This window comes from Aythya marila, assembly GCF_965140915.1.
Source record: "Aythya marila genome assembly, chromosome: 4".
NCBI classification, from domain to species: Eukaryota; Metazoa; Chordata; class Aves; order Anseriformes; family Anatidae; genus Aythya; species Aythya marila.
In genome coordinates this window covers 27,422,353-27,434,625 of record NC_139045.1, presented here as the reverse complement: position 1 = coordinate 27,434,625, position 12,273 = coordinate 27,422,353, and the positions used below count along the sequence as shown (strand labels likewise).

Below are 12,273 nucleotides of genomic sequence, written 5' to 3'. Positions count from 1 at the left end.
TTTTTTTTTTTTTTTTTTTTTTGAATTTAAAACTTTTTCTGAATTTCAATTTCTGAAAGGCTTGAATGTAAAGAAATGGGTATTGATCACTGCTCATTATAAAATCCAGATGCCTTGGTTGGTGTGCCTGTTTACATGGCTTCGGATAAATCGGTCTCCAGATTTGAAGTCTATAGGAATTTATCCATTCCTTTATCTTTCTGGCTAGATAAATAGGAACTAGTGATTTATTTATTTATTTATTTATTTTTAATTTGTTGTCCACTTGTTAATTTCATGTGGGAAAATTCTTAGTAAATATTACGTTAATGCAGGCATGTAAGCAACACTAGATTTCTTCTGTTGTCTTCCTCTAGTGTAACATAGCTGTGCTTTTTATTGCAGATTTTATGTTTGCTGGAGTGTTTCAGGCAGTAGCGTTCCCCTTGCAGGCAGATATGTTACGGCAAACTGATTGTCTGAATATTTGGAGGTTGGCAGTATATGGGACTGCTGGGACACACAACTTATGATCTAGTAACTCCCTCCAGGCTTATATTCTTAATATTAAAATCTGGTTTTAAGGAACAAGAAGCAGTTAGAAAAGTATCTCATTTCATGTCATGCCATTCTTTCAGGTACCCAGCGTGCCATGTTCAAACAGGCTATGCGGCACTGGGAGAAGTACACGTGTGTTACATTTATTGAACGAAGTGATGAAGAAAGTTATATTGTATTTACATATAGGCCATGTGGGTAAGTGCATATGCATGTTAACCAATACACAATTTCAGTGTTTGGCCATGTTTCTCAGCTTTGCATTTATAAGTGAATACGTCACAGAAAAGTGAATAGACAAGTTACTGCATTTAAATATGTGTTCTGTGTAACTGTAGATTAACTGAAAGCACTTACTGTAGCTTTTTGAAGTTATGCCTTTCAGATATTTTTAGATAAAACTATCTTGCTAGCTATATGTAGAAGAGATTTTTACATTTGACTTTCCATCATACTTTATTCTTGTTCTAAAGTTGTTTATGGCTTATTGTTTATTTCTTTATTTGTAGCTTTTCTGTGTATCACATGTTCACTGATGAATTAACTATGAACATTTATTACTTTTTCTTTTTCCAGCTTAATTGTACTTAATTGTAATTTTAACTCTTCTGTTGTATTGACTGTCCTTGACCAGATTTGTTCAATCCATACATTCATGACCATTTTGCACATTCCTTCTTCTATGTCACTGGTGTGTAAAAATGAACAAACCAGGTTATATCATTCATTAGTGTAGCTTTCCAGCAATCAGTGCTTTCCATCTTCAAATGCTGCTGCTCACAAATGCCTAAGTCAACTATGTTTGTTTATTGCATTCAGAAATCTTAAATTAACACAGCGGTCAGTGAGCTGCCTGTAGGCACCATTTTTGTTTTTCAAGTTTCCCAAACTCACTACCTGGAGAAATACTATATTTCTGATAGTCAGCTTCTGTTTGGGATGTAGGTTCCAAACTGAACAGCTGTCTACCTTGCTGAGTTTGTGATCAATGAGCACTTTGCCTGCCTACTTTTTCATTTTTATGGTATAAGGTCATTAAGAAAAAGTTTTTGGGTCTCCTTACATTGTAGGTATGATCCTGAATGTGTTTTATTATAGCCCATAAGATTACATGTTGACTTGTCTGCTTAAAACACCCTTGATATTTTTCTTAAGGTGCAGAACAACATAATAAAATCCACTCCTAGGCTTCTTTTTTTTTTTTTTTTTTTTTTTTTTTTTTTTTTTTTTTGAGAAAGACATCACCTTTGCCTTGGCAGGTCTCTGAGCCACAGACCTTTGCAATCAGGGAGCGTACTCTGGGAGTGTGCTTGTGAACTTGCTTTTCATGTTCTTGTGCTCACATAGGGCTGCTGTAGACCCCTGTTACAAACAGTGCCAAATAAAATGGTCTTCTGTTCTCAACCAGCATGTCTATTCTTCCTTAGTTAACAATGCAACTTGTAAGATAATTTTGGGGGATACTGACATATCGCTGGAAGAGAAATGGGAAGCAAAGAATAATAATGAAGGTTGTCTACTCTTGGAGATGTAGAAAGCAATGTGAATTGAAACAGAAGAATGTGAGAGATAAATGGTCACAGGTACTTTAGGAAGTATGGGGATATCTACAGAGTGTCTCATTAAAAGACAATTCCACAACTTCGGTGTCCAGAGCCAAACTGCAGAAAACCTCCCCATCCAAAGCACTGTCCCTTAGATTGGTTGATGCTTCATGAGATCAAGTCACTTCAGGGTGAAGGCTGGATTATAACCAATTTAAAACAGAAGGTTGGAATATACTCAGCATCTACTTTCAAAGTCACAATTATCCTTTACAGTTAATGTTGTTTTATTGGTGGATACTTCACAAATAACAAAAACCTGATGAAGGCTGTAAACATTTTAGTATTAAGAACAAGGGAAAGTGTGGCTGTGAGCAGTCTGCCAGTGATGAAAAAGCCAGGCTAAGCAGAATGGGCAGTTGAACGACTTTCTTGGGACTCTGAATCCATAAGCCATTTTAGGAAGTGCCGGATAAATAAGAGCATGCCTTCTCTGGGTGAATGGGAACTACTATGCACTCACCACTTGTATACAATGCTGATGCAGGATTTTCCATGGAAAGAACACAGACAAAAGTGACACCAAACCATCTGCAAACACTTTCTGCCACATGGCTAGTCACACTGAAATTAATCTCGGTTCTTTCCCATAGCACCCTGCTGTGTAGGTTTGTTAGCACATTGTGTCATTATTGTTTACAGTACCGTGACAGTTAACATTCACAGATGAGAGAAACTTTATAGTACTTAGCACTGGCCAAAATAAAAACTAAATGATAAACCCTGCCACTAAGAGCACCTAGTCAAAACATAAAACATTTAATGAAACACAGAGTGGATACAGCCATATAAGTGGAAATTCAGGTGGCAGTATCAGCAGACGTCTCATATAACAGTATTAGCATACTAACAAGTGAAGTGTTATTAAGCTTGTGTAAACATTAAAGTTATTTTGAAGGAGCATAGTGATTCTTCTTGCAGCAGTTCATGGGAAGCTCTTCCTAGAGGGCAGTGATGAAAAAAGCATATTTGAAATATAGCAGCTGGTTATCAGAGACATCAACATGAGCTTACTACAGTTGAGAGTTTGCATATCAACAATGAACAAGAGACAAGTCTAGATTATCATAGACCCTTAGGACTGCAAAGGCTCTCAGATGGATGCCCAAGTATCCTTAAGATGGAAGCAGCTATACCTATGACATTGCTGATAAATGATTGTCTATCTTGTTTCAAAAAACCTGCAAAGTAAATACTTCACAGCCTGTTCGGAAATATATTGCTTCAAGTATCCTTAATAAAAGAAATTTAGGAAGTTTTGGGTAGTATTTTTGTGCTGGGTCTGGCTGGGATGGAGTTGACTTTCCCTGCAGCAGCCCATACAGTGCTGTGCTCTGTACTTGTAGCCAGAACGGCAGTGTTTTGTCTATTGCTGAGCAGTGCTGGCACAACATTAGGACTCTCTCCAACCCCCTTAAGAGCCAGCAGTGTAGGAGTAGGCAAGAGATGGGGAGGGGACACCATTAGGGCAGCTGACCTAAACCGACCAAAGGGATATTCTATACTGTATGATGTCACACTCAGCAATAAAAGGTGGGAAAGCAGAAGGAGAGGAAGAGCTGTTGTTATGAAAACGTCCATCCTCCCAAACCACCACTATGCATATGGAGGCCCTGATTCCCAGGATGTGGCCGAACATCGCTTGTTGCTGGGAATGAGAATGATTTCCTTTTTCTCTCTGTGCTTCTGCATGGCCTTTTCTTTTTTTTTTCTTTTTTTTTTTTTTTTTTTTTTTTTTTCCCCTCTTCCTTTTCCCTTTAATTAAGGGAAATTAATTAAAGGGAACCTTCTTGTAATTACTGATAGTTTTATTCATTAGCTGCAGATATGAGAATAAGAATATTGTATTAAGATAATAGTGTTGGTGATTCTTCTACCAAGGCAGTGTACACTGGAATTAATACATCTTAAATCAACTTTTATGCAAGTAGCTGACTAGGGGCAAGTAAAACTCTATACAGTAGACAGGTTCAAAATACTCTTTGTTCGCTACTTCTCAACGCTTATGTTTCCTCCTATCAGATAGAGAGTGCCTGAAGACACAGTCAGTATATTTCTCTGTATGCAAAGCTACAATAAAGGGGTCAGTGAAGTGGAATGGCCTCTAGTCAGATGCTCTTCATAAATGTTTCTAGGTAAAAGATCAAGCTTCTTTTTATATAGTGAGACAAAAAAGAACAATTAGCCATATTGCTCTGGTATTTCAGCATGCCTTTGATCTGACTTTGAGGTAATTTTTGTTCTCTACCAAAAGACTTAAGTACTTCTTATGACAAACTTTAGATGACTTATTACAACCACTGCTGTATGCTCCTGTTTGGGTATTTGCAAAGCTGTCTGAGATTCCAAAAAATCAAATCTCTTTCATGTGTTTCTACAGACATTGTGGGCTGAACAGCTTCTGAATGTTTAAACATTTTTTGAAGCTGCAAGTATGTTAAATAGACAGGCAAGTTCTTAAAGCTGTTGAAATAGATATATTCATTGCTCAAGGTATACTTTTGCAGCATTCTTTAGCTTGAAGAAGGATTACCTGCTCTAGAAGGTGTACAATCACTTTTATGGAATGAGAAGAAAGTCAGAGTTCTACTAAATAATCTTTGGCATTAGGGCTGGTTCATGCTCTCTAGTGGTTATTAACTCTAGCAGCTGGCCCTCTTCCTGCGCACAGCAGTCAACACAGCTGCTCTGCAGGTAGTGGCATGGCTTGCAGGTTGGCAGATAGTTATCAGTTCAGCTGCCATGGTCCATTAACATAAACTGAAATGAGGGGTTCATACATTGGGATGGGAAACTGTTAACTGAGGAATGAACTCGACTGGCTGTAATACTGGCACAGTTGTCTCCATTGAGCAGATGAAGCAGTAGCCACCTCTGCTTTCATACAGACCTTCTCAGGACAGTGAATTAGAACATTTAGTAACATGCACTGTATTGATCCCTAACATCAAGCTGGGCCATAGCCAATATCTACTTTAGAATGTGTTTTGAATTTTATGATTGATAGAGGGTTTTTTTGTTTGTTTTGTTTTGTTTTATTTTGTTTTTTCACCAAGAAAAATCATCTACTTCTTGAGTGAGATTTTGTTCCTAAATTTTGTGAACTACTTTTGCTTTGTGTAACGTGTAAGTGATGATACGCTGTCCTAGTATGATTATGAAGTCCTGAAGTTTTTAACCCACATCTTCATGCAGTGAGTGTCCTGGCAAGCTGATATTGTGGTCTGCAAGTAATTTTACATTGTTACATCCTGAAGATAGTAATAATGCAGCTTTTATTTAAAAAAAAAAATGTGCAACATTTTGACCCCACCTGATTCTTTCTTCCTTTATATTGATTTAAGAGCATTTTGACAGTAGCTGTGAAATAGAATTACTTGTAAGAATGTATTGTTCCAGTCATTTAGCTTTCTCTCTGTCATTTGTTTCTCTTTGCTCACAATCATTGATCAGCTAGACTGATTAAATGGAATTAGAGATTCATAAATAGTTACTGTCTCCAACCTGCTGTCTGGTGCAATAAAGATTAAAGAGATTAGGAGCTTTAAAGTCTGCCAGTTGACTTAATTTAAGGAGCATGACAAGTGCTCATAAAGCACAGAAAAGTCTTGGCCTTTTGCCAAATACACCTGGGGTCAAGCCCAAGATATTGCAAATTAATTTCTTTCATAGGTATATTTACTTTATATTTTCTTATCCTTTATCTCAGTGCAGTGAGTAGAATCTTATGGCTTAATTGGATGAATCTGATGTGCTTGACATGATACTCAGCCCAGCAAATCCTCATGAGTGTGTACTGATACTTTATTCTAAGCCTCAGTATTCTAATTTTTGTTGGAATGTAAAAAACAAAAACCCTCAACTTTTATATTTTCTGGGAATAACTTTAAAACTGTTAAGTAAACATTCTAAGGAAATTGCCATATGCAACTGGCTTTTTAAAAAATATTATTTCTAAATGTAAATATCGTATAGTTTCCTCTCAAATGCAAATACATGAAAACATACATGTTCTATATGTGGGCATGTATGTCTGAGTATTTAGGACAAGAAGGGGCAGACCAGTATTAAAACAATTCTAAATGTGCTGGGCCTTAGGTGTTCAGTGTTCACTTTCTTCTAAGTGTCCTGTATCCTAAAGGAATATTCAGTGAAAGGCTGGAGCCACACATGGGAGTTGATTGCTCAGAGAAGCTGTGCTGTTTCTATCCTTGGAGGTTTTCAAGAGTCAACTGCATAAAGATCTGACCAACTGTGGTCTGGCTTGTATTATCTGACCTGCTTTGAGCAGGAGGTTGAACTAAAGACCTGCAGAGGTCCCTTCCAACCGGAATTAAGCAAGAATCAGTAGAATTTTATTCAAATTGTATATTTTATCCCAATTTAGAATTTTCATAGATTGCAGGCATTTTATGCTTTTCTATATGTAAAGCAACCATCAAGCATTGTCAGTTCATTTTCTCTCTTCGCCCAAGACCAATATAGTATAATTACCATAATGATGTGCATGACCTTAACAAAAGTAGGGAGCCTTAACTCACTAATTTCAATTAAGGAAATGGTGGAATGCTCTCACAGAATGTGGATTACTTCCTCTGATTGATTTTTGTTTTCTACTATGGCTTCCTGTAGACTGCCAAGGCAAATCCCATAGTGTAGTTCTTACTTTCAAGGCATTCAAAGCTAAGGATCAATGTTTTCTAAAAGATTTGAAGTCTGAGGCCTAAAACTGACAGATTAATTTGGTGTACATACAGTTACTGCCTATGGCAATGAATTGGGAATTTGGTACTGGGGACAGAAGTTCTTTAACGTCCTTTTAAATGAATGAAGTTTTCTGAGAATGAAGTTACTGCACATCCTGCTACCTTTGACTCGGAATGCAAACTGCCTCCAGCATTCCCTCTGTAATAGAATGGGACTGTAAATAACACTGTGTAAAAGATTTAAAAACAACAAATTTCTTTTAAGATCTAAAGCTTGTCCTGAGTGAATAAGAGAGAGTGTGAACTTTGGTATTTCCTTATTCTGATAGAAAGCTATTCAAGTAAGTTGACTGACTAGTAAAAGATAAAACCCCGGGTAATAACAACATTGAAAATATTGTCGTGCTTTAATTATGTTTGCTTACTCACTCGTAGCCATAGTATTTATTCTGCAAACATAGAGTCTGAAAAATATGTTAAGCAGAACCATGTCAGCATATAAGGTACAAAGGTGAAATCCACTGTGGAGTCATGAGATAAAATGGTATGATTGCTCTAGCTTTTAATTTTAATATTATTTCTGCTCAATTTTATCACCTATGTTGTATCTTTAGTGCATCTCTTAAGGTAGTATTTCCACTACCATTACTTATATCAGCACTAATAATAATATTTATGTATTATTAATATAGAAATTAATATTTCTATATCAAATATTGTATATACTCATTTTGGATGAATACAGTTTACATAGATTATGGAAATACAGGCACTGGTATTTTTTATTTAATTTTGCTTTTATGTGGAGGGGTAGCACATAAACTGCAATATTGACAGTGGCACAGTGGCCTAAAGAAAATGGGTATTTACACCCGTCCTTGGAGTTACCTAAACCAGGAAAGAAAAGGTTGTTATATATTTTATACATATTATCTATTCTTTATATATTTTGAGGATAGTAACATATGAAAAACAGTCAGTGTAATAAGGAATTATAATAATGTGAAAATCATTTTTCCCCAACAGTATTTTAAAGATAGGTTCAAAATTCTTGATACAACCCTCTGAGGCTGTTATAATAACATCTTTTGTATAAAATAAATGTTGTGGCCATTATAATTCTAAGATATTACTATCTTTTTTTTTTTTTTTCTTTGTTATATCTATTCTTCATTTTAACAAAAACTGCAAAAACAGTGTATGCTTACTAAGGACAGGTATTGTCAACTAAAATGTTCATGTCTGTATTCCTCTAATGTTCATATTAGGTTGTTTTAGAAATCTAGCTGTATGAGGCAAAAAAGACCAATCAAGGCTGACTTACCAGCTGATTAACTGTAGTGAAAACTTTCTGCTACCACAATACCTGAAAGTAAAAAGAAGCACATGTTCAAGTCTGTAGAACTCGTTATTGGTATTGCTCCCATAGCTGCCCTTCCTTTATTGCCCACAGAGGTATAGGAAGGATAGAATCATGCTCCATGCTAGCATTGACCTCCTCAAGGACCAAATACTACATAAAAGTTGCATCAGATGTATTTTTTTTTTTTAAGTGGGAGGAAGTGGAGGTAAACTTTTGCTTAGCACAATTCTGTTCCACCTGACTGCAGAATTACAGAGATTACAGAATTACAGATGGGAAATCATACTCTTATTAAGGAATATAATGTTGGCTTGAAATAATTAAGATTTTCAGAGATGGAAGAGAATCACAATTTCAGGTTGTTAAATTTCAGATTGTCTTCCATTTCTTCAGTATTTGTTTACTCTAGATTCTCTGTTTTGCTGGCATAGTCAGCAGACTTCTTTTCTAATGAAAAAGGAAGCAAACTTCTCAGATAAAAGTTGACAGTATAAATGCTGAAAAGGGGATCTTTGTTCCTTAAGTTTGCACTGGAATCATGAAAATACAGCAGAAGAGGAATGAAACATTGGAGTGGTTGTGATGCATTTTTTTCCCCTTGTGAAAATTAATTTCTGTGACTAAGTTTCCTAAGGGTTTCTATTGCAAGAAAACAGGAGTAGGAGAAGAAATGGTTCACTAATATTCAGAGCATTCAACTTCCTGGTACAGAGTTACGGTTAATGTTGTACATCACCCATAGCCAGAGGAACAGAAAATGTGGAGCAATTTCTCAGTGGCACCACAGGATTTAATATCTATTCCTACTGTATTTTCAACTGCATGCTAATGGATGTCTGAATCATTTAACAGACTACTGTTTCACTTGTATCATTTTACAAACAGAATTAATAATATAGGGTGACTTTTCAGATCAAAAAAAAGCAAACTTATCAGACCTGAGTGACCAAGACTGGAGGGTGCTGTCCAGGTATACAACAGAAATGTAGTGCAGAAGAAACCTTTTGATTTTTTCCACTTCCCTGTGCATGCCTGTAAGAGTGCATGGGCAAGAAAGCAGTGAGTATATGGGTGAGAATGGTACTTCCAGTGAACTTTATTAATTCTTTGAGTGAAAATGCATTCCTGTGTCATTCTGAAATAAAAGAACATGTGACAATTCTGTTGATCACAGCTAGCATCTTATGGAAGACCTTGAATAAATAAATGAATAAAAATTATAAATCATGCATGTGATTTTTATTGGGAATACTAAATAGTAAGTTGTTCCTGCACTAGTTCTAGAATTTGAGAGACTTCAGAAACTTCATGGTGTATTGTTCTGATGATTGTTTTTAAAATGTATGTATATATTTTGCAGATTTTAACTGAATTTCATAAATGGTTTGAAGAAATATACATGAAAACTTTCATCTGTGTTTGTGTTTTAATTACAGGTGCTGTTCTTATGTGGGTCGAAGGGGAAATGGTCCTCAAGCTATATCTATTGGCAAGAACTGTGATAAATTTGGTATAGTTGTTCATGAACTGGGTCATGTTATAGGTTTTTGGCATGAACATACACGGCCAGACCGAGATGACCACGTCACCATCATTAGAGAAAACATCCAGCCAGGTGAGATATTCTGATAAATATTTTTTTGGGAAAAAAAAAAAATCTGCTTTTGCTTTATTTGCTTGAGTTTCTTAAATCTGAGTGCTCTGTAACAATAGCAAAAATAGGCATTTGTTTGCTATTCCTCTTAGCTAAACCGATCCCAAGCTGACTTAAAAATAAAATACTGCAACTAAAACAATATTTTCTAAAGGTCTGGCCAAGTTGCAAGTCATTAAATGTTATTGGCTAGGAGAGAAATAGTAATCAGACTCAACCTTTGAAGAAAAGTTACTATTAAAGCCCTTTTTAATTTTTCCGTGGTTGAGAAATGCCTTTGCCCTCATAGTCTTTACTGAATGATAACTAGAGACATGTAGATAGATTCCTGTTTATCTGTCCAGAAAGTTGAGATTTGGAATGAAAGCTGAACACTGAATCTGTGACAGAAACACACTCTTTCCATAGTTTCCAAATCACAGGTTTCCTTCAGAGCTTGCTGCTTTAGCTGGTGGCCTTGGTGTCCTCAAGGCAAGGCATCTGAGGAACCCAAGAGCATGAAACTGACTGTTATCTGTTTGTCAGTCTAGATGTTATGCTTGCTTGAGTCATGTGGCAAGCTGGAAGAAAGCTAGGCACGTTTAATTTGCAGTGTTCATAATTATACATAGTCTTTTTAAACACTGATTTTTACCTATGGTAATTCTCTGAAGGTTCAAGAAGGTGTGAAGCCGAAGCAAAAAAATGTCCAGCGATAGCATGGAGTATTTTTCTGTTCCTATAGAAAATGTTTGAAAACAAAGTAGATATGAGGTACAATAGACCTTTTGCCACCTCAGGTAGGACTTGGGAGAAATCTCGCAGCTGATGTGTGTCTCTGAAGTCCTGAAAGGCTTCCCATATCCAAGCTTTCCATCTATTCTCTCTCACCAACTTGCATAGATTCTGTTAAGTGCTTATCCCTTAGGCTTTTTCTGTGATGGGGAAAATCCACTGCAGTGTCATCCTTAGCCTCCTGCTCTCTTCTTTCAGTTGTCTCTCCAGCTTCTGGCTGAAACCACTTCTTGTGGTGTGGTGTCAGCTTGAGGATCACTAAATGAGAGAAGGAATTCATCACCGCTAAGGCAGTTGTTTTTTGTCATGCTATGCAAATGAACTTTATTAATAATGTTAATGTTACTGTAGGGTTTTTCTTTATTATTTATTTAATAATAATTTCATATATAAAACAGCATTAATATAATATTTATTTAATTTATTGTTCATTGTTTATTTATTATTTACTTATGCAAGATACCAATATGAATTAGATTAAGGGGTGCTTTGTTTCTCTGTATACATGATTAAGGCAAAGAATTCCTGGTCTGAAATTATGAACTAAGTATCGTGCTTCTGTTCTACTTTTGTTAAGTTGTAAGAGCTAGACTCATGAAAATGTCACTTTCTAGTATTTGAAGTACATGGCTGCTCTGACAGTAGCCTTTGTGGAAGCAAAGTCACTTTAGTATCCAGTCTAGAGAATCTAAAATGAGGAGGGTTTTTCTAGAGTGTTTACTGTCAAAATGAAATTAAAATCCTCCTCTGAAATTAAGAACCAAGCTAGAAAATTTTGTGGATTCTTCATGAAGTGCAGCATATAATATATGGGCACTTCATTTTTCATTTGGGTTAGGTGAATGAAAACAGCCTTTCTAAGTGTCAATATTTCAGAAGATACGTGTCTGTTCTCTTAGTTAATAAAAGCACACAGTTACTCCCAAAATATTTATGCATGTCAGTGAGTGATCAGGTTAGGATCTTTAATGTTTTTCTTTTCCTGTTTGTTTTTTTTTTATCTTCACAAAAAGAGATATTACAGAGACTCTAATTATCAATCATCTGTAGGTCAAGAATACAACTTCTTGAAGATGGAGCCTGGAGAGGTGAATTCTCTTGGGGAACCGTATGATTTTGACAGCATCATGCACTATGCCAGGAACACCTTCTCAAGGTTGGAGTCTCAGGTTATACCTTTTGACTTTTAATTCTATTCCTCTCTATGAATACTAAGAAATGTATTTCTTTAAAAACAAAACAAAACAAAAAACTATTCTAGAATCAATTAAAATGTCCCTTGCTATATAGTATCCTTATAGCAGTCAAAACACAGCTTGTTTATTTTAAGTCTGAATAATTTAATTTTATTTTTAAATGCATTTCATTTCTGCACAGTTTCAAAGCAGACTTTTAATCTTGCTTCAGTTCTTTACATTTTTTTAGGACAAGATAATCTAGAAACATAATTCTTTAGCACTTGCCTTTTTTTTTGGTAATACTTTTCTATCCTGGAAAAGGTTACATTTAGAAAAAACAAATGAATGAAATGCTTAGGCATTTTAAGTATAACATGATCTGTTGAAGAGAAAGTGTCCTTTGCATAACATCTGAGTAACTATGGTTTATGTGGGTAGAACATGTTATAATATTAGG

At 35.7% G+C, this 12,273-nt stretch overlaps 1 protein-coding gene across 1 annotated transcript in view; it reads left to right on the top strand.

The window, feature by feature from the left end:
• Positions 1 to 12,273, top strand: part of TLL1 (tolloid like 1) — a 133,558-nt gene that overhangs the window by 64,412 nt on the left and 56,873 nt on the right. Inside the window, exons 5-7 of the mRNA XM_082758502.1 lie at positions 618 to 735; positions 9,647 to 9,825; positions 11,689 to 11,794. Coding sequence (XP_082614628.1) covers positions 618 to 735; positions 9,647 to 9,825; positions 11,689 to 11,794 — 403 coding nt within the window. The remainder of the gene's footprint in view (positions 1 to 617; positions 736 to 9,646; positions 9,826 to 11,688; positions 11,795 to 12,273) is intronic.